We start from the raw sequence: 22,485 nt of genomic DNA on the forward strand, positions 1-22,485 counted from the left end.
TGTTAAGCACACATCATGAGCTCCAGTTAGGAGTTAAGTTGCTATGGGGCAGTGGCTTTTAACCTTCCTAATGCTATAAACCTTTAATACAGTCGCTCATGTGCTGACCCCCAACATAAAATCCCAACCCATGGAGCCGGGCGGTGGTGGTGCACGCCTTTAATCCCAGCACTTGGGAGGCAGAGGCAGGCAGATTTCTGAGTTCAAGGCCAGCCTGGTCTACAGAGTGAGTTCCAGGACAGCCAGAGCTACACAGAGAAACTCTGTCTCGAAAACCAAAAAATAAAAAATAAAAAATCCAGACCCATGGGTTGAGAAACACTGGGCTAGGGCTTCTCTATAGTCTTGATTCTGGGGTGTGTTAGCAAAAGGATAGTCTCAAATTAAGTTCATCAAACATTTATTATCAAATAGTCACTGTCAGCCAGATACGGTACATGAGTTTGAGGGCAGTCATCCCGGCCAGCCCTGTCTCATAAACTCTAGAAAGTATCTTGCATGTTCACTAAAGGCAAATCCTTTAAAGGATTTAGCCTCTCAGTCAGTCAAGTGGAACAATTTTCCTCATGGACTAGTCCCATGTTCTATTCCTAAAAGGTGCTGAAAAGGTCAGCTTAGGAACTTTGGGAGGTCATGAAACACTTGGGAAGGGAGAGGCTAATTAGCATTTTTCAGACAACAGGGCAAAACCGACCTGCATGTGGGGACACATTCCACAGGATAGACAGTTGCCCACCTTCAGACAAGGGAAGTCCTTGTCACCTCATTCCCTAAAGACCAATCAGTTTAAAGGGTTCACTGTTCCACCAATCATATTGTGCCTAGTTGCTGATGCTATATTCTGCCCCTGGAAACCATATAAAAACTCACCAAACGACTGCTGGGGGTCTCCGCCTCTCCTTCAGGTCTCCTCAGTGCACTGGAATAATAAATTCCTCTTGCTTTTTGCATAGATCCCGGTTCCACGTGGTTTACTCTGGGGGTCCCCAGTAAGCTAAGGCTCCCTGGAGCTTTACAGTGCTACTTGCTATAATTGGTAGCTTGTACCCCAGTTTCACTATCTAGTAAATTGACATAATAACTCCTCATTCTTAGATTGATATCAAGAGTAACGGAGTTCAGGCATAGTCAGTCCCTGGGTCTGTGAAAGCCCCTACCTGGCACACAGGTACTGAGTTTATGCCAGAAACTCTCTCCACCCCCAGGGAACTGATTGTATACCTGTGGAAACAAAATGAATATTTGAAAAAGTTATTAGCTACAAAAAAACAGAAAGATTATATATATTCTGCTCCAAGGAAGGCTCTTTTGACCTTACAATTCTTAAAGACGAATCATTGACATTACCTGTTGTGCTGGCTGGTTTTATGTCAGTATGACACAAGCTAGAGTCATCAGAGAGGAGGGAGCCTCTGTTGAGGGAAATTCCATACAATCCTACTGTAGGCAAGCCTAGAGAACATTTTCCTAATCAGCGATTGACCTCAGAACAGCCCAGCCCATTGTGAGCAGTGCACCGCTGGGCGGGTGGTTCCCAGTTCTAAGAGAAAGCAGACTAAGCTAGCCAGTGAGCAGCACTCCTCCATGGCTTCTGATCCTGTCTCAAGGTTCTTGCCCTGCTGGGATTCCTGCCCTCGCTGCTTTCAATGGTAAACTATTACATGGAACTGTAAGCTAAATAAAACTTTCCTTCCCCAAATTGCTTTTGGTTATGATGTTTCACCAAAGCAATAGTAACCCTAACTAAGATACCTGTGCAGCTGTATTAAAAACATAACCAACGGGGGTAATGTTGCTACAGCTACCCTATTAAAGAAAAAGTTTAACTTCCAGTCTCAAAGCACCGCTTCTCATCACTGAGGGATGAGAGCTCAGCTGACCTTCTTAGGCTTCCTTCCAATCAGTAGTTTTCTCAGCTTGACTTTAGTCATATTTAACCTTTATCCCCCCAAATTCCCTGTTTTAGTTGCTTATTTACAAAAGTAAATCCACATTCATTTGCTTCTGTCTGCATTTTAACCACAGAGCAAATAGGTTGCTATGCAGAGGGAAAGGCTAAATACATACCATTGTTGTCTAGAAAGCTCAAAACAGAGACTTCTATTTTGGGGGGCACTGGAAGATGAAAAGTGTCAGAAATAGGAAGTCACCAGAGTAAGGAGAAAGCCAGACATGAGCTGCTAAATATAAGCAATTATTCTATATTCTCAGAACCTCCATAGAGCAGATCATAAATGGACACAATTTTTTTAAAGCTATAATCCCTTGGGATGAAATCTATCAGAAGTTTGGAAGGTGAGAGTAACTTTCAGCAGAGAAAAAAGCTGTGCTAACAAAAAAAAAAAAGCAAGTTCATCAAACATTTGCACCCATTCTCAACTCTCCCAAGCCAGGAAAGTATTTGTCACAAAGGACTGAGAGGCTGGTGTGGACATAAGAGGGAAATTCCAGGGAATGGAAGATCAAATGGAAGACTTCAAAGCCAAATCCAAAATTCCATTGAGAAGATCAAAGCAGAGAAAGGGGTTTCTGAGAGTTAGGCCAGCCATGCTGGAGAGCCTAGGTAGACAACTCAAACGCTCCAGTAGCATCCATGTGGAAGACAGAGAAGACCTTTGCCCTGGGGAGATGACAGTTGCTTGGTGATGGCATTTAAAAAAAAAAAAGATCTAATTTTTATTTATATGAGTACACTGTAGCTGTCTTCAGACACACCAGAAGAGTATATTGAACCCCATTACAGATGGTTGTGAGCCACCATGTGGCTTCTGGGAATTGAACTCAAGATCTCTGCAAGAGCAGTCAGTGCTCTTAACCGCTGAGCCATCTCTCCAGCCCTGGTGATGGCATTTTTAAGACAGGGTGACTTCCGTAACTTGGTTGTTCCAGGGCCCGCATCATTAGGTGTCCATGACAACAGATGACTGTCCTACTCATTTTTTTTTGTTTTGTTTTGTTTTTCAAGACAGGGTTTCTCTGTGTAGCCCTGGCTGTCCTGGAACTCACTCTGTAGACCAGGCTGGCCTTGAACTCAGAAATCTGCCTGCCTCTGCCTCCCAAGAGCTGGGATTAAAGGCATGGGCCACCATCCCTGGCTCTGTCCTACTCATTTACCTAGAGCAGAGGCTGTCGACCTCCAACTACCCTAACTTGCTGTCTTAACCACAATCTTCATTATCCCTGGAAAGTGAGTGGACGAACACACATCTGTTCTCGGTGAGTTCCATGCACACCAAGAGTCAATAGGTTTGTCATAGACTGCTTAATGCCCTTTATACAGGACATTGTAGTTACATAATTTAATTATTACATAAAGCCACAACAACTGCAGTGTGGAGGAGAGCGGCTGTTTCTATGGGAGCTAAACCAAGAGTACTACTCGTGCCTAGCACAGGAACATCCTGGCCAGGGCACAAAGGGCATGAACCCACAGGAGCGGAGAAGAAGGCAGTGGTGGTTGTTTAATAAGAATAAGAGGTTATTGGTTTGGACTAAGTTCCTGCACTGGTCCCCACAGGCCAAGCTGGAGTCATTCACCCTAACATCTTAGTCAACTATACTTTAACAAATCTATTTAACTGAGAAATCGAACTGAGGATATAGCCCCAGGGCAGAACACTTACCTACCTGGCAAGGTTTGAGTTCAAACACCAGCAGAGTTAATTAATTGACTAATTACAATGGACCTGCAGGAAGCTGGTATTAAACAATCCATTATTTTTTATAGCTTATTCTTCCTCTTCCTGATTTTTTTTAAAGTAACTTCTTGCTTTTGTTCTTAACTTTCTTCAGCCTTTTTACACCCATAAGCTCAGTCACCTCTGCCCAGCATTGCTCAACTCTGGACCTAAAGGTAAAGCCAGTGGAGATGCATATATAATGTTGTATATGTATTAATTCATGTATATGTGTCTGTACACGTGTGTGGAGACCAGAGGCTGATATCATGTGTCTCCTCCAAATTGCTCTTCACCTTGTTTTTCAGGCAGAAGGGGGTCACAGAATCTAGAGTTCTCTGATTGGCCAGACTTGTTGGCCAGCAAGCTCCTGACCTATAACTGCACATTACCACATCTTGCTTTTTATGTGGGTGGTGGGAATCCAAACTCAGGTTCTCTTGCCTATAGAACAAGCATTTTCTGACCTAGCCATCTCCCCAGCTCCCTAAGTTGTAGTGTTCAATTGCTAAGAAAATTGTAGAATAGGCAAGCTGGAAATTAATATAAAATTTCTACTCTGTTGTTGTCTATAGAGGGGGAAAAAACCACTTCAGAAAGCAAAGTGATTGCAAACACAGAATTACAACAACAGTGAAACTGGGTACCTCTATCTCTTGCTAACAGGGCACACAGCTGTACCTTCCCTAACTGTGGCAGAAAAGAAGATGTAGAAGGGCTGTGGACTGGCAGACAAGAGGCTTGCTGAAGAAACAAAGGGAACATAGAGAAATCATGGGAGCTGGGGGAAAGGTGGCATACTGAACCTTGAACTCTAGCCCCCTCCCACTAGGTGCCTGCCAAGACTCTGACTGCCGGGCAGGACTTGGATACAAAATGAGAACACTGGGCCCTTGGTTTTTGTTTGTTTTGTTTTAGAATCTCAAGAAGGAGGGCAGAGGAGATAGCTCAGTCAAGAAAATGCTTGCTTTACAAGCCTGAGAAGTTAAGTTCAATTCCAGTACCCACATCTAAAGAACCCAGGAGAATTGTCATCAGCTCAGCTGTGGCCCTGTGTGCAACCATCCCATGTCGACAAGCAAGACGAGCCCACTACTGCACAGGAGCAAGACTACTGCTTGTTTCACACTGCAATGTTTTTGCTTTGCAAACAGATTTTCGCTCTTAAGAAAAAAAGCATAATAGTTGAATTGGGTAAAAACTTGTAATATTTTTCTATCATTTCCCCTCAGTACATAACTATTAAACCAGTATATTTTTTTTATTGGAGTCTGATAGTATGTTCTAAAAGGACTAAAAGAAGGTAATCCCTTCTCTTATCTTTAGCTAGAAGCATGGACAAAAGCTATATTTAAAATGTGTCCTTTCTCTCCTGTAACACACCCTACTTGTGTGTGTATGCGGGGGAGTTGGGAGACTTTTCTGTGCTGCAACTAAACATCCTTTTTAAAAACAACTTAAGGGCTGGAGAGATGGCTCAGCAGTTAAGAGCACTGGCTGCTCTTCCAGAGGTCCTGAGTACAAATCCCAGCAACCACATGGTGGCTCACAACCATCTATAATGGGATCTGATGCCCTCTTCTGGTGTGTCTGAAGACAGCTACAGTGTACTCATATAAATCCTTTTTAAAAAATGAGTTAAGGGAGGAGTTTCTTGGTTTATGGTTACAGAGAGATACAGTCTATCAGGACTGGGAAGACATGGCAGCAGGCAGAGAAGGCATGGAAGTAGGACTGAAGGCTGGCCATACCATGTCTACACTCAGGAAGCAGAGAGTAAACAGTAAGTGGAGTTGGGGTATAAAACCTCAAGGCCAACTTCCAGTAACTCACTTCCTCCAGCAAGGCTCTACCTCCTCAAGATCCCATAACTTTCCCAAACAGCTGGGAACTGAGTGTTCAAACACTTGAGTCAATGGGAAATATTTCATAGTTAAATCAACACACTGTGCAGGTGACATCTGTCTAACCTATGTAGCACCCTGTGTAGATGGGACTTGAGAACCAACACAAGGCACTGCTTAGTTTCTGTTTTGTCTACAATAGTTTGTTGTTGTTCCTGACTCTTCTTCTACCTCTGCCCATACCATAATCTGACAAAATATTGTTTTCATGTTAGGAAATATGCCAGTTGGTCTTGGTGTGCCTTAGACTATTTTCTGTTGCTATAACAGAATAGCTCATTTGGGTAATTTGTATAAAATAAAGGAGTTTATTTGGTTTATGGTTCTGAACACCTTCTTGGAGGAAGGGGAAGGACAAGTAGTCACAATGTGGAAAAAAACTGGGATTTCTTTGAAACCCCCTGCTCTTTGAAAGTGAACCCAGTTCTGCTGGAAAGTCAATAACCTCTCTTAAAGACCCACTACCAACACCGCTACTGGGACAATCAAATAGCTACGTGAGTTTCAGTGGAGAGGGGGTAGAGGGGGGAGTAAATCAGATTCAAATGTGACAAAGGACTAACTCACTGGAGGTGTAGGGTAAAATTTGGAGTCAGCCCTGTCACCATTCCCCCTTCTCTCTAAGGTCTCAGAGAAGCTAGATCTGTAACTAAATGAGAATCTAAATGTTAGCTATCTTCATGGTTGACCAGGCAGCCCAAAACAGGTCATTGTAGCCCCTCTCCTGCTGATCAGATAGAAGGGATGCTGAGATCCGTACAAACCTAGCTCCCTGGATGGAAGATAGCTGCCTATCCCGTAGCACAGAATTGCTCTCCCTCCCTAGCCTCAGTCACAGGCAAAGAAAACTAGACAGGAACAGGAAAGGTGCTCTGCAGAGCAGAGAGGGCAGCCCAGCTCCATTTCACTTCGGTGGCTGCACAATCTCATCTTCGGTGAAATGCAAGGTTCATTGAGTCTCACAGGTCTTAAGTAACTATATGACTCAGTTCCCTTTCCCACGGATAGGCAGGAGCCAGATATGCTTAATTTGGATATTCCCTATGATGCTCATTTTGTATCAGGGCCAGGTTACCACACTCCTAGTTGGAGCATGTGCCAATAGGAGCCTCCAGTGTAACCGAACAGCCCCTTTCACAGCTCCTTCATCTGTAGCATTTGAACATGAGTTCTTCTAGCCAGCTGATAATACTTAAGACCTTGACATTGGAGTAACACAGAGAACCAAACGACAGTATAGATTCTTTCCACGGATGGCAGAGAAAGCAGTAATGTCCAGTGGTGGCTGGGCCAATGACAGAAATTTGGATACTATCCACACTCTTCCTGTGTATTGATTTGGTCTCTATTTCTGGCTGCTTCATTTCCCATGGTTCCTGTCCACGTCTGAACATTCTTCAGCTTTTCCATCCATTTTATGAGCTAGCCAGTGTCCTATCAATAAAGTCCTTTCTCTCTAACTAAGCAGAGTAAGCCTCCATTGTTTAGAAATCTAACTAGCACATTACATCTTTCATGCAGAAACTTGCCCTTGTGGAGGCAAAGATGACAAATAGAGTTCCCTGCCTTGTCTTCTGTCTTACCACCTCTGCGTGGTATGCAGTCGGGAGAATGATGGTCATGTGATTCCTCCGAAGCACAGGGTGGATTGGAGAAGGCTACATATGGTGTGATTTCAAGTACATCACACTCGAGAGAAACTAGCATAGCTGTGGTTTATCTGTCTTCTTCAAAGCTCAGATTGAAAGGGAATTGTCACTGTACAGTGCTAAGACTTGAGACTGGGAACTGGAGATAGTTCTTCAGCCAGGCAGTGGTGATGCATACCTTTAATCCCAGCACTCAGGAGGCAGAGGCAGGCAGATCTCTTTGAGTTCAAGAGCAGCCTAGTCTACAGAGCAAGTTCCCAGACAGCCAGGGCTGTACCGTGAAACCCTGTCTCAAACAAAACAAAACCAAACAAAGCAAAGACTGTGTACTCCTTTTGCAGAAGAGTGAAGTTCAGTCCCCAGCACCTCCATATGCTGGCACCTTCATATTGCCTATTTCAAGCTCTAGTGAACCTGACGACTCTGGCATCCACAGAACTTGCACTCTCCTGCCCACTCCCCATACACTAATATATATTTTTTTAAAGAGGCAAGGCCAGAAACCATGTGGATGTACATGATCCACTCCTGCACTGATTATAAAGGGCAGGTGTGCCAGGCTCGCCAGCCCGAGTCGAACAGTCTCTGATGGGGGAGTGAGGATTAATGATAAGAAAGGCAGAAAAAGATGCAAAGTCAAGATTTAGAATTGAGAGGGCTGCAGGTCAATACGACGTCAGTTTATTTTTCTTAGCCTTTTTATACTTCACCGTACTGTGGGAAGCAAAGCCACAAGCTAACAGAAAAAAAATTGATAAAATATACATAAGACATCTGTTCTCATCCAGACGCCTCCCCATGCCGTCCACCAAGGTCGGTAGAACCTTCGGCTCCCTCGCCTTGAGCCTCAGGTGCACCTCCTCTTATAGGTTCATGCCTCAGCAGGACAGGGCAGGAAATCTGCAGGTAGACCCTGACCTGCCTAGACTCTGCCTGGCAGGCAGACTTTCTTTTATTTTCTTCTCTGCTTCAGAGAAACAGGCAAACGGCTCCCAACAGGCAAGGGAACTACTTTTGCGATGGCATTGATGGCTGCAGACACACAATTCAAAAAAGAGGGACATGAAAGGCTTTGGTAATAACCCCTTTCCCCACCATGCCCCCACAAAAGTAACAGCAGTACAGATTGGAGTGAGGCCGGCACGAGCCATGGAATGCTAGCATTCTTAGAGGCTGCAACAGGTAAGAAATGAATTCTCTCCTGGAACCTCCAGGAGGAACTATCCTCACTGACACTTTAGTTCTGTTCCATATTAGTAATTTTATACTTTTGACCTCCAGAACTTTAAGGGAACAAGTCATGCTGTTTGACCCACTAAATGTGTAATAATCTGTCACAAAGGCAATAGAAAGTAGTATGTGTTGTACATTTTCCTTTTGGAAATGAAATACTTCCAACCTATAACTATTTATAAAACTATGGCTTTTTGGTATCATGCCTTAGTTCAAATTTAAATTCTCTAGCCTGGTACTCCAAACTCCACAATTTACTTGTTGGCTATTTAGGACATTTAAGAGCAGAGATAGGCTTCTCTGCTATGGACTCCTTTTGTAAACTTTCTAAACTTTGTGAACTTTGTAAACTTTGTAAACTCTCAAGGCAGGAAAGTGGCCAGTGCTGCCTCACCACCACCACCTGGGGCGCTCCAGTAGCCAGGCCTCCCCTAGACTTTTCTAACTGTCATAGGGCATTTCCAGACTTGGTAACTGTCACAAAGGTCATCTCCAGCACCTTAATACAACTCTCTCCAAATTATGCTAATTATAGGTGAAACGTATGAACAGGAAATTCCACCCATCCTTGATCTCCCTCAAACTCAGGACTTGAAGTCCCGCCCATCGTCACCCTGGAAATCTCCCTAGAGGAGCCCAGCCCCCAAAAAACCCTATATAAAGGCTGTGTCTGCTCAGTTCCCTGCTATCTACTCACAGGAACAGAGGCAGCCATTCCTGGATTTATCCTTTCACATCCTGAATCCTCCCCATAAATAAGTTTTTTGAGATTTGCTTTGTGGTGTGACTCCTTCATCAGAAGAAACCAAGAAGAAATGAAGAAGGGAAGAGGTGGCGCGGGGCTGAGGCTCCTGAGCGTCTCAGTTAAGCTGGGGAATACCCTTTCCTGGGAGCTGTAACACTTCTGCTGAGGAGGCTTCCTCTCAGAGCTGTGTGGCTCCTGGGCTTCTGAGTCCCAGAACACCTTCCCATATGAGTGGAAAGACCAGCATTTCACCTCACCCTGGTTAGCTTTCTGTAGACACACCACTGTCCCTTAGCTCTTCTCACTGCCTTTATAACACTCCTTCACCCTCTATATCTCTGTGTTCAATACCTTGTCTGTAAGCTTTTCATGACTTAGCTTCCTTCACTGACCCATCCAGCAGGTCCAGTTATTCGAGGGTCTCGAGGGGACCTTCTCCTAAGAACCAAATGGGGGGAGAGAAGGACGGACACCAAGTTCGAGAAACGACACGTAAACAGTCTGAGAAGAAGCATCAAAGTGTCACTGTATTCAGCAAGGCTCAAGGCTTAAATGCACAAGCAAAAGGGGAAGCACTTCTCAGCAGGAGGAATGGGGCAGTGGAAATGCACAAGCAAAGGGGGAAGTACTTCTCAGCAGGAGGAATGGGGCAACGGAAATTTTTCTTTTTTTCTTTTGGCAACTACACGGGGAAGCAAGAACTTGGTGGTATCAGGGTACATCTTGAGGTCAGGACATCTGGCGCTGACTTAGGGCTGGAACATTCTGTGGTTGTTCTCGGAACGGTGCGTCAGTGGCCCGCTTTTGACCCCCTTTTCTTCTTGGTGGGGGGGGGGGGAGAGGCCCAATTCGGAGATCAAGACAATAGAGTTGTCTTAATAGTTCCCAACAGTGATAACTAATTTGTAGTCCTCAAAATACTTACAACAATTTCCCAAGTGTGCTTGTATTTAGTAGTTCTTTCACTTAGGGCTACACATGAGGCTTCCAGATGTAATTATCTCCCTGTGGAATCTCTCTATCTTATGTTGGCCCAATCTTCCTTGCTATCTCCCATTCCTCTTTTTGAAGAAGGAACATTTTACTCCATAAATTTTATACTGAAAATATGTAACTTTTAAATCTCATTTTATAAGGATTACAGTCAAGAGTTTGCTTTGAGTCTCAGAAGAGACTTTGGAATTTTGAAGTTAAGACTTTGGGAAAGTCTGGCTGTCCTGGAACTCACTCTGTAGACCAGGATGGTCTTGAACTCACAAAGATCTGCCTTCCTCTGTCTCCAGAGTGCTAGAATTAAAGGCATGGGCCACCACTGCCCAGGAACTTTTGGAAATTGCAGATGGGCCTGGTGTTGTTTATATTTTGATGTTAATTTGGCACTCCTGGGAGAGAGGTAGTGGACAAGGAGTGAGTCATGTACCCAGGTGACTTCTTGTGAACCAATCACCTAATCAATAAAGGAGCCAATCACTGGGCGAGTAGGTGGGACTTCCGGGTTGGATGGAGGAAGAGGAGGAGGAGAGAGTTAGGGGCTTCTTGGAATGGGGATAATAACAAGATATAGCTGCAAGAGTTTCCCTGTATCATGGCAGATCTGTCAGGATTTGCCACTGGAGGAATCAGATTTAATAGGGCTTGCAAGATAAGGTTTTAGTTGTTGTGCCTGAGATTGAGTTACCATTGTTTCTGAGTTAAATTTGTGTGGTGTTTTTCTTCTCCCAGCGATTCAACTGGGTTCCAGGGAGAAAGGTACAGCGGCAAAGCGTGGGTTCGCCTGATGTTCACCACAAAGGCCATGGGGGCTTTGAAGCATGGGGCTGGCATGGTAACGACCCAGCAGTGGGAACCTAGTGAGCTGGGTGGAGAGATTTTGGAGTTCTGAGTCATAGTCTCCACAAAATAATAACAGGTCAGCCATTGCCTGCCAGTGCATGGTCAGCCAGCCCCATGGGGCAGAAAGTTGCCAGTGCCTGGTGGTAGTGTGGGAACTTGCCTGGTCTTTTTAAATATTTTCCGCAACAGGTGCCGAACCAACGAGTGAACAAGAATCCCCTAGAAATGTAAGATTATTAGCCTGAGAGTTAGAGTTTTATTTATTTATTTTTTAAGATTCATTTATTTATTATATGTAAGTACACTGTAGCTGTCCTCAGACACTCCAGAAAAGGGCATCAGATTTCGTTACAGATGGTTGTGAGCCACCATGTGGTTGCTGGGATTTGAACTTGGCAAGAACAGTCAGCACTCTTAACCACTGAGCCATCTCACCAGCCCTATTTTATTTTATTAAGTGAGCACTGAGTCAAGTGTACTCAAGCACTGGGAGTTGAAACAAAGAAAGCAGCTCTGAGGTCCCCTGCTGTGGGGAGTTGCAGGCTGCTCAGAGTCAGGAGAGAGAAAAAGAATGAAGTTGCCTACTTTTTAGGGCAGAGGAATTGAACTTTGAATTTAAAATTGGAATTATTTGCTTTTAGGATAGATTTATGAGCTGTCCAAATCACGTGAGGAATTTCACCTGCGGTTCAGAACTAGGATAGGGAAAATTAGTCACTGACTCCAGAGTAGAGAGGCGGTGATAATAATTGCCTGCTATGCACAGGTATTAAATAATATTGTCTGTGACTCCAGGTACAGAGACCAACAGATAGATATTATACAGATATTAATAAAATATGTCTGTGGCTCCAGGCAGAGAGTCAAACAGATAAATGGCATAACAAGGTGGCCGCTCTAGGCAGAGCCAAACAGTAAGATGGTATGAAGATTGCTTTATATACCTCACAGGATACTCAAATTCTGTCTAACATGGGCTCCACGGGAATCTTGGGGTTTTTTATCCTGCTTGGCAAAATAGACAAGGCCTAAAAATAGGCACATACAGTAATGTAGTTTACTTAATTTGTTTTGGATTGTTTTAACTTTCAAAATGGGTGTGATTTTGAGTTTTGTGGTTTCATTATTCATCTGGAAGAGAGGGCAGGATACAAACTTTCCTGGTTGCCTACTGAAGGATATGCTATTTTGGGAGAAAGGTTTTGTCTTTGCGTGTTTAGAAAAGGTGATTAGGGTCTTTACACCTTCCAGAGTTATATGGATCAGATATGATGAAGGGAGACCCCCAAAGGACTAGATTCCAGAGAATCAAACAAAAAGTATATTTTGATGATACTAAATTTTTTTTTTGAGATTTGTATATTACAGAATATACAGCCTTGGTGAATCTCCTCGCCAGACAAGCTGAACCATTTGAACTCCTGATGTTCTGGACTTTCAGCCGGATCCAGTCAAGACACAGACATCAGAGACTATTCAATCCTATTTTCCCTATCCTTCTCTTTTTAAGAAAAAATAACTTTTTAAAACTTATTCCCTTTATACCCCACTCACTGCCTCCCTCATGCTCACCCCTTCCCACAATCTTTCCTTCATCCCCTCTCCCCTTCTCCTCTGAGTAGATTCCTACCTGCCCCTGTCCCCTATCACTTCAAGGCTCTCTCGAGCTAGGTACTTCTTCTCCCACTAGGGACAGACAAGGCAGTCCAGCTAATAGAACATATCCCATGTACAGGCAACAACTTTTGGGTTAGCCCCTGTTCTAATTGTTCAGGATCCACATGAAGACCAAGCTGTGCCTAGGTTCAGCCTGTGTATATTCTTTGGTTGGTGATTCAGACTCTGAGAGCTTCAAGGGTTCAGGCCAGTTGATTGTATTGGTCTTCCTGTGGAGTTCCTAACCCCTTCGGGCCTGCAATCCTTCCTCCTATTCTCCCATAAGTATCTCCAAGCTCCATCTACTGTTTGGCTGTGGGTATCTATATCTGTCTGAGTCAGCTGCTGGGTGAAGCCTCTCAGAAGATAACATGCTCCTGTCTGCAAGCATAACAGAGTATCATTAATAGTGTTAGGGATTGGTGCTTGCTCATGTGATGGGTCTCAAGTTGGGCCGGTTATTGGTTGACCATTCCCTTAGGCTCTGCTCTATCTCCTGTGCCTGCACTTCTTGTAGACAGAATAAATTTTGGGTTGAAAATGTTGTGGGTGGGTTGGTGTCTCTATAACTCCACTGGATTCCTTTCTCACTACAGGAGGTGGCCTTTTCAGGTTCCATACCCCCAGTGTAGTGAGTCACAGCTAAGGTCACCCCCATTGATTCTTGGGCGCCTCCCTTATCCTAGGTCTCTGGCTTGTCTTGGAGATGCCCCCCAACTTTTAGAACTCATAAAGTTGGATTAAATATATGTTTTGATTACTTGTTCCTGCCCTAGGCTTAATAATTTGGGGGGTTGTAGAGCCTACAGGAGGTGTGGTGGAGAAACTGTGCCCTCCTCCTAGCCTTGAGCCGCTGATTTAGACCTTGTCTGCTACAGTCAGCTAGCCTACCTAGGGTGAAGTCTTCTGACCTAGGTAAAGTTTATTGTCCTGCCATCTGCAGCTTCCTGCAAGAAGCCACTACCTGCTGAGCAGCTGAGCTTGTTTTCCTGACAGGATCCTGACTAAGTTACGAAATCATAGTGGGGGATGGGTTTTCCACCCTTTTAAAAATCAGACCCTAGAATTAAAGTTGAGCCTTGATCAGATAACTTTGTCTTGGCTCGTTATTTCTCTCACCATCCTTCCCATCCATCCCCAGCTTTCCTTCCCATCCATCCCCAGCTTTCCTTTCAGGAACCCAGGAACCTGTGGCCACTGGTGGCTACAAGAAACTAAAGAAGATTTCTAGGAGTGGGTCTTTGAAGGTTATGACCTTGCCTTTAGTTCCAGTCACACACTGCTTCCTGGCTCCCTGTAAGATGAGAAGTTTTCACTGTATACTCCCACTATCATGAATCCTGCCATACAGTCTCCACCATTGTGGACGAAAGCTTTCTGAAACTGGAAGCCAAAGTAAATCTTCCTCATAGAGGTTTATTGTTTTGACACAGCAACATAAAGATAACTAATACAACCATGTCTGCTTGCTTTTTTCTTTTCTATTAATAGTGGTTATCACAACACCTAGGACTGCATTGCTTTTAGTACTCCAAGCAAAAGGACAAACACTATCTAAGCATCTATAAGTCAGTTTCATAATAGGACCCTGATTAGGTCTGCTGTCATCAGAGTTTGTAAGCCTTTAAGGAATCACTTTGATTAGTAAAACCAAGATCAAACCAGACTATATCATCTTGACAGGTTGGTGTGTTGTGTTGGGCAACAAAAGAGAAACACAGAAGCAACTGACATGAGCTTCCACCAAGAAAATGCACCACTGCTTTTGTCTTCTAAGACTTGTAAGTGTGAAATGACTGGTATGCATGATGAGACATGTGTAGACACCATGGCTGGGAGATAATTCATTCCAGAAAGTCATGGAAACTTCCCTTGATAATGTTACTGAAGAGTTCAGATCAGAATGAAGACAGGAAGAGAAGTCATCTTGGTAAAAAGGAGGCTTTCCCACCAGAAGAACCAAGATAAACATGCTCCGGCTAGGCTGAGCAGGGTGTTAAGTGAGACTTTAGAAGGCACTTAACAACAACTGCTTTTGCTCTAGCCCCTCACATGGGGCCACAAGGTAACTAAAAGCATGATAAAACCCTAGCAAGTCACCTTCATTTCTATCTGTCTCCTTTGCTTTGGGTCAGTTACCTGCTTCGTTTTGCTCATAGGCACAATATTCAAAGAATGTCTCCCTAAAACATGTTGTGGGGCAGGGCAGTAGTGGCACACACCTTTAATCCTAGCACTTGGGAGGCAGAGGCAGGCAGATTTCTGAGATGGAGGCCAGAACTACACAGTGAGTTCTAGGACAGCCAGGGGTAAACAGAGAAACCCTGCTCAAAAAACCAACAAAACAAAACAAAAACAAAAATACATGGTGTGGTGGTTTGAATAAAAATGCCTCCCATAGGCTCATATATTTTAATGCTTAGCAACCAGCGAGTGGCACTTTGTGGCCTTGTGGGAGGAAGTGTGTTGCTGGGGGATGGGCTTTGTAGTTTCATGAAAAGTCCAGAGTGTCTCTGTCTCTGTCTCTCTCTCTCTCTCTTACACACACACACACACACACACACACACACACACACACACGGTCTGGCAACCAGGATGTAGAACTGGGCTACTACTCCAATGCCATGTAAGCAAGTCCCCAGTTAGTGTTTTCTTTCCTTAGAGTTGCCTCCGGTCATTGTGTCTGTTCACAATATAAGAGTGACAAAGGCACATGGTAATAATACTTAACCTATCTCATAACTCTTTAAAGCTAAAGACACAAGAATGGTAACTGAGCTATTTTACTGTCAGCTTTTTACAGTGTCATGTTCCAGAAACTCTCAAGGGCCAGAAAGTCTCCAGTCATTGTCCTGTACTCACCTTGGATCCAGGACAGCAAAGCCTTCATACAGATCATCCATCTTTGGCCAAGACTGCTTAACCATGAGTACTTCTTGCCCCATGTTCCAATTCTTCTCCTGTTTATATAATAAGGCTTGTGTCAGTACTCTGAAAATTAACTTGGAGTCATTACACCTATTAATCTGTATTTCCCAATGTAATCACATTGATTAAATCTCTCTTCTATGCTTTTCATAATTACTTATCTCTTTACATCATAAATTGTGTGTGTACTGGAATGGGTGTTTGTGCATGGCATGTTGGCACTTGGACCCAGGGCTTACTTATTACCTAAAGCTCCGGTAGTAAAACTGAAGAGGCAGGTAGAAAACAAACTATTCAAACTGGGTGGTGTGCCACACACCTTTAATCCCAGCACTGGGAGGCAGAGGCAGGTAGCTCTCTGAGTTTGAGACCAGCCTGGTCTACAGATTGAATTCCAGGACAATCAGAGCTACATAGTAAGACCCTGTCTTAAAAAACAAAACAAAACAAAAAAACAAAACAAAACAAAACAAAACAAAACGAACCCAGACTGTTATTGCAGGTCACATTTAATGGTGTACATTGTATCTTTTTTTTTTTTTAATTTATTCTTCTCTCACATCCCACCAGCAGTCTCCCTACCTCCTCTCCTCCCAATCACCCACCCCCAAACCTTCCCTCTCTCCCAGATCCACTCCTCCTCTATTTCCTTTCAGAAAAGGGCAAGCCTCCTTGGTTTGATATCAACCAAACATAGCATATCAAGTTGCAATAAGACTAGGTATATCCCCTCATATCAAGGCTGGATGAGGCAACCCAGGAGGAGGAAAAGGGTCCAGAAACTGGCAAAAGTGTCAGAGACAGCCTTTGCTCCCACTGTTATGAGACTCACAAGAACTCTAAGCATATAACATACAAGCAGAGGACCTAGGTCAGGCCCTACAGGCTCCTTGATTGTTGGTTCAGTCTCTTTGAGACCCTAGGAGCCCTGATTAATTTATTCTGTGGATTTTGTTATGGTGGTCTTGACCCTTCTGGCTCCTGCAATCTTTTCCTCCCCCTCTTCCACAGGATTCCCTGGGCTGTGTCTAATGTTTGACGGTGTGTCTCTCTATCAGCTCCTATCAGATGCTGGATGGAGTTTCTTTGTTGACAATTTTGGTAGGCTCTGGCCCACAAGTATAGTAAAGTCTCAGTAAGAATTGTCTCATTGATCTTTGTTTTTTTTTCTGGTTGTGTTTGGTTCTATCCTAGGTGTCTGTCTGGGCTATCCAGCTCTGGTTCCTGGCCTTCAGGGAGTGTCAGGTCCATTGGGCTCCCTCTCCTCTCATGGCTCTTAAGCTAGACCAGTCATTGATTGGCCACTCCCACAAATTCTGAGCCACCTTTACCCCAGCACACTTTCAGAAAGGAGAAATTGTAGGTTGAAGGTTTTGTGGCTAGGTTGGTGACCCAATCCCTTTTCTGGAAGTCTTGCCTGGTTACATCAGATGGCTGATACAGGCTCCATATTCCCCATCACTATGATTCTTGGGAGTTTCCATTGCATGGAGTTTCTACCTTGCTCCTGAAATGCCTCCCAATTCCAGTAGTCTCTCCCAGGACTCTCTTCCTCTACTCACCCCTCATCTGACCCATCCTGTTTCCATCCCCACTTGTTCCTAGTCAACCCACAAAATCTATTCTATCTCCCCTCCCCAGTGATATTTATGTGTAATTAAAAAGATCACCTGTACTTTGCAGAGCTGATGGGTATAAATAACTACAAAAATATATTCTGAGTTTTAAGTTGATTTCCAACTTTATGCCTTTGTGACTCTTACTTTCCTATTGTATTATACTGAAAAGAGAGTCAGTTAAATGAATGAGAGTTTTAAAGTGAATGATTGTTTTGAAAAATAGTTCACTCCTTTATGAGAGGTGCGGGGGTGGTTTGCATTTTTGGATTTTAGTTTTTGGGGTTTTTTTTTTGGCTTGGTTTTTATTTTATTTAAGATTTATTTATTGTAGGAGTGTTTCACCTGCATGTATGTATATGTACCATGTGTGTGCTTGGTGATTTTTGAGGTCAGATGATGGAGTAAGGGATGTTGAAAACTAAACCTGTACCTTCCTCCTTCACATGTTCTTTTAAAAGTCAGGGGAAAAGGCAGCAGGATGTCTTTACAGTCTTTGAGAGCAGGTAAGGATGAGAATTCAGCAATTTCTCTGCTCCTACCTCTCAGTTTCTGGGGGTGCATCATGACTTTCAATCCTAGCATCCTGAAGCTCTCAAATCTCTAGCCTGCAGGTCTTCCTGAACCTCAGAGTCTAAATCTAATTGTCTCTTCCACATTTCCACTTACATTTCTAAAAAGGATTTCAAGCTAAACATAAAAGTCCTGACTTCTGCCTTCAAACTTACTTCTTCTTCTTCTTTTTTTTATTTTTTGGTTTTTGGTTTGGGGAGACAGGGTTTCTCTGTGTAGCCCTGGCTGTCCTGGAACTCACTCTGTAGACCAGGCTGGCCTCGAACTCAGAAATCCGCCTGCCTCTGCCTCCCAAGTGCTGGGATTAAAGGCCTGAGCCACCACCGTCCAGCTCAAACTTACTTCTTTTTACAGCTTGTTCTCCCAAGCAATCTGAATGCTCCTTTTACCTTCCTTTAAAACCAAATGTTCTACCCAACACATTTCACTAACTCTAAAATATTCTGAGAATTCAATGTTCCTCACTTCAACTATTATCACACTGGCTTAAATCACTATCATTGTGACCTGGATCATTGTAATAATTTTCTGATACCACTTTTCACCAGCTAATTCATATCGATTCATTCCTGGATCCTTCTGTGTAATCTCTTGAAGACTGACGACGTTTGTTTCTTTCATTTATTTTGAAATATGTATATTTTCCAATACAACCTTGTATATGCTCCACAAGTACTTCTTGGAATCAATACATATTTTATTACATTACATAAATGCCAGTATATTTATGAACACTGATAGTAAGGTACTTTTTATGAAGAAAGTACTAAAAAAAGAAATGAGTGGGGTCAGCAGATTAAAGGAGCTTTCAGAAGTTATTTCTGATCTAACTCAGTAGAAGTATTTCCCTCCCACCTAGCCCATAACCTGTAGGTATAAACAACTCTTTACTGCCTTACAAGGTCCACCACTAACCACTGATTGACCTTAATCCTCTTTAATAAAAAGCAGGCCTACAAATGGAGAAAAACTGGCTAACCTTTAGAGACTGTTGGGAGTGTCCAAGAGAGCAGGTTTAAAAAAAAAAAAATCCAAAGACAGGGAAGAAATTGTTGAAGGCTATTTCCCCGAGTTGGCTACAATTAGAAGAGAAAGATAATATGTTACAAAAATGCTGGTTCCTTCTGCTCTCTGAACAGGACACACAGCTTAACTGACGTCAATCACCCTCTAGCTACTTGGGCAACTGTGTACAGGGGTAAAGATACCTGGTACCTGGTAGAGGCTAAAGTTACCGAGGACCAGGACATATCATTTGGATCCAGCAGGAAGAGATGGTCATAAGATAGCAAATGACCAGAGACAAATTATCCGTAAGAACAGGCCTGACAAGTGAGGCCCAGGTTCACATTAACCTGATCAAACCTGGCGCTGGATGCCCACACGGATTGTGCGCCGGAAGTTGGGAGGAAATTACCCCTATCCAAGATGGCGGCTACGGAGACGAGCGCCTGGAGCGTCTTTGCCCTCATCCAAGATGGCGGCCCCCGTGGGCGCTGTCCCGGCTCCGCCCCGTGCCGCGGCCCCGCCTCTCCCTCGTCCCTTCCTCCGCCCCCTCGTAGAGCCCAGTTGGGTCTGAGGTGCAGGCGCGAGGGGAGCGGGGTTGCGGGCGCTTGACATGGCGGCAGCGGCGGCGACTGCAGCGACCAAGGGGAATGGGGGCGGCAGTGGCCGAGTCGGGGCTGGCGACAGCAGCGGCGCGCGGAAGAAGAAGGGCCCCGGGCCTGTGGCCACGGCGTACCTGGTCATCTACAATGTGGTGATGACGGCGGGGTGAGGCTGGAGCTCCCTCCCCGGGGAGGCGGGGAGCGAGCTCTGTGACCGGCGGGGTCGGACCCGCAGCCCGGGGCGGCCGCGGGGCGAGCATGGGGCAGGCTGGCCGCAGAGCTGCCTGGTCAGGGCCGCGGCGGGGCGAGCGGGCGGGCGGGCGAGCGGGCGGGCCACAGGTGCGGCGCGGCGCGGCGCGGAGGCCAGCCCCGGGCGGCCGGTCAGCACTTCCCCAGCCCGGCGAGGAAGCCCGCCTGGCTGCGGAGATCATTCATTTAGGCGGCCGCTTTCAAAACCCAGGCGGGAGCGTTCGTCTGGGAGGCGGTAGGAACGTGGTCGAAGTTTTCCGCCAGCCGCCCGAGCCGGAGCGGTCCGAGACCGGGGCGGAGACTTTGGAGGGGGATTACTTAGATTTTCTTGGGGCAAGTTGAGATAGGGAGAGAATCGACTCTGGGGATGGTGTCTACCCCATTTCAAGTCTGTCTCTTCATAGCAGGGCTTTTAGTTCCAGTTCTCACACAACTCGCCCTGGGACTTTGAAGAAACCTGCTTCTTTCTCTGGGTCTCTAGTGGGTTTGGTTTTTTTTTTTTTTTGTTTGTTTTTGTTTTTTTGTTTCCCCCCCAGTTAGGTAGAGTTGGGCTAGGTGAATCCAGTTTCGCAATCCGGTGGTTTTGGTGAGCTGGATCACCATATAAATTTAAATTGTCAGGAAATTCCTAAGTCGTAAAACTTCTTAGGTGCAATTTCTCCTGCCTTCTGTTCTCCCTTCCCTTTTCTCTTTCTTTTCCCGTTTTTTTTTTTTTTTTTTTTTTTTTTCTTTTTTCTTTTTGACCAGAACTCATTATGTAGTCCTGGCTCGCCTGGAACTTGTGATTCTCCTGCCTCAATCTTGTGACTGTTGGAATCAGGGGCCTGTGCCACACCACTCTTGACTCCCTAGCAAGCATTCATCCGTTTGTTTACTGGTGCTGGCGATTGAACTTAGGGCCTCACACTTGCTTGTACTCTACTACTGTGCTAGCACTATGGCTTTTTTTTTTTTTTTGTAAGACTTTCAAGTATACAGAAAAAATTTAAAACTGTATTTTGAAAATCCATTCTTAATTATCTTTTACAGTAGGAAATACGTTGGCAGGGATCAAAACTTAAAATATACACAAAATGCATATATACGGTGAAACCCTGTTTCAAATCACTTTACTTGAATCAGCTAATTTTGTATGTTCCTCAGATGCTGGTATTAGCACAGGCCAATAATACACACTTGCACAAACGTTGTAAGCCTAAAGAAATTATGTTGCTTTTTAATGAAGAAATAGGCTTGGAGGGTGGTAGGCTGATTGTTAGTATTGCAGATAGGAGGTGTTGAAACAACATGCCCTCAGGCTGGGCATGGTGGATCTCTGAGTTAAAGAACAGCCTGGTCTCCAGAGCAAGTTTCAGGATAGCCAGGGCTACACAGTGTAATCCTGTCTCAAAGAAAAACAAAACCAAAAAGACAAAAAAGAAAAAGAAAAGAAAGGAACACAGGCTTGCATGTGATTATACAAGTTCTCAAAATCCCTGGATCTAAACTTAAGTCAATAAAGAACTATTGCAGCTACAAGTTGTTGTTCTCATAAATGTCCCCAGATTATTATTTTTTTAGGAGAACATTTAGAACTCTCTCTATACACATATATGTACGATTCCTGTTCTAGCAAAGATGTTGGTAGAAGCATTGTATTGAAGAGCGATGTCACAGTCCTCTAATGAGGAAAGACCTCCTTTCTGGGCGATGAACACAAGAATGAGGAGTAGGGTCTTACTTATGTATGTATGGGAGTATTCTGTTGCTGTCTTCAGACCCACCAGAAGAGGGCATCAGGTCTCATTCCAGGTGGCTGCGGGCCACCATGTGGCTGCTGGGAACTGAACTCTGGAAGAGCAGGTCAGTGCTCTTAACCACTGAGTCATCTCTCCAGCCCAGAAATCGGAATTTTGAGAGGGAAGTTAATGCTTTAATCAACTTGAACATTAATTTGTTACTGCCCATGCTGGCCAGTTAAGCTAGTAAGGAATTTATTTCTTCTGTTATAAACCCTTATTTAATGTCCCTCTATGATAGTTTGTAGGTGTAGAACATATATACTGTTGCCTAGTTGAGTGTGTACATTTAGTTGAATCTGCTCTTTCTGAGATGGGCCTTAATGACCAGGTTCCATTTGCTTCCTTATAAAATTTAACAGGAAGCCACAAGGCCTAATATTAATTTTTTGAGGAGGAAGGTCAAGCAGAAAGGTAAGACCCACAACTGGATGTCCTGGTGCTTTCTGGTTTCGTGGGTTTCTAATCAATACACTTATTGATCTCTTCTCATTTGGTCTTGAGAAATTGAAAACTATCCATTTTCAAAGGCAACTTTTATTCATATTTTGTATGTAATTTAAATAAGATCACGATATACGGACCTGTCCCACTGAGGCACTTGTATAAAATAGTTTAAAGTATTTTTCCCGTCTAAATATTATTAAAGACCCTTTAACAGCATAAATCAATTAAAATTGAGCCCCTCGTTCCATTAGACTTTCTGGGACCTGATTTCACTGCACAAAGACCATAATAACTTATTCCCTTTGCATTGGCCTTGTTCTCAGCAGACAGGTTTATCAGAGAGCCGAGTTCTAGACAAGTGAGCTGCCACCACGTAATTTTATTTTACAGGATGTTGTAGGTAGTGTAACACTTATTTGTGCTACAGTGTGGTCTTTGTGAAGGACAGTGATTTTTATACCACACTTGAAATAATCCACATGCAAAAAAGGAAGGTTTGTTTTGGTGCAAAGTTTGGTGATTGCGTCCCACAGTTGAGGGCCTCCTTACACTGGGTCAGTGACACAGCAGGAACAGAACTGTTCACCTCA

At 44.1% G+C, this 22,485-nt stretch overlaps 1 protein-coding gene and 1 long non-coding RNA gene across 4 annotated transcripts in view; one reads left to right on the forward strand and one right to left on the reverse strand.

Moving 5' to 3' along the window:
* Positions 1-804: 804 nt before the first annotated feature.
* LOC105246106 lies at positions 805-19,297 on the reverse strand. Of its 3 annotated transcripts, XR_876048.3 has the most exons (5): positions 19,023-19,297; positions 18,794-18,890; positions 15,560-15,657; positions 1,158-1,221; positions 805-919 (listed from the first exon to the last, which is right to left on the reverse strand). It is a non-coding gene; the product is annotated as an uncharacterized LOC105246106 (long non-coding RNA). The 3 variants fall into 3 exon arrangements; XR_876047.3 differs by having other exon boundaries at positions 805-1,221; positions 19,030-19,297; XR_876046.3 differs by having other exon boundaries at positions 805-1,221.
* A 75-nt stretch (positions 19,298-19,372) lies between these two features.
* The window catches only part of Hacd2 (3-hydroxyacyl-CoA dehydratase 2), an 86,770-nt gene continuing 83,657 nt past the window's right edge, over positions 19,373-22,485 (forward strand). The window contains exon 1 of the mRNA NM_023587.2: positions 19,373-19,587. Coding sequence (NP_076076.2) covers positions 19,433-19,587 — 155 coding nt within the window. The 5' untranslated portion in view covers positions 19,373-19,432. The remainder of the gene's footprint in view (positions 19,588-22,485) is intronic.

The sequence above is a fragment of the Mus musculus genome, chromosome 16, assembly GCF_000001635.26.
Source record: "Mus musculus strain C57BL/6J chromosome 16, GRCm38.p6 C57BL/6J".
Taxonomy (NCBI): domain Eukaryota; kingdom Metazoa; phylum Chordata; class Mammalia; order Rodentia; family Muridae; genus Mus; species Mus musculus.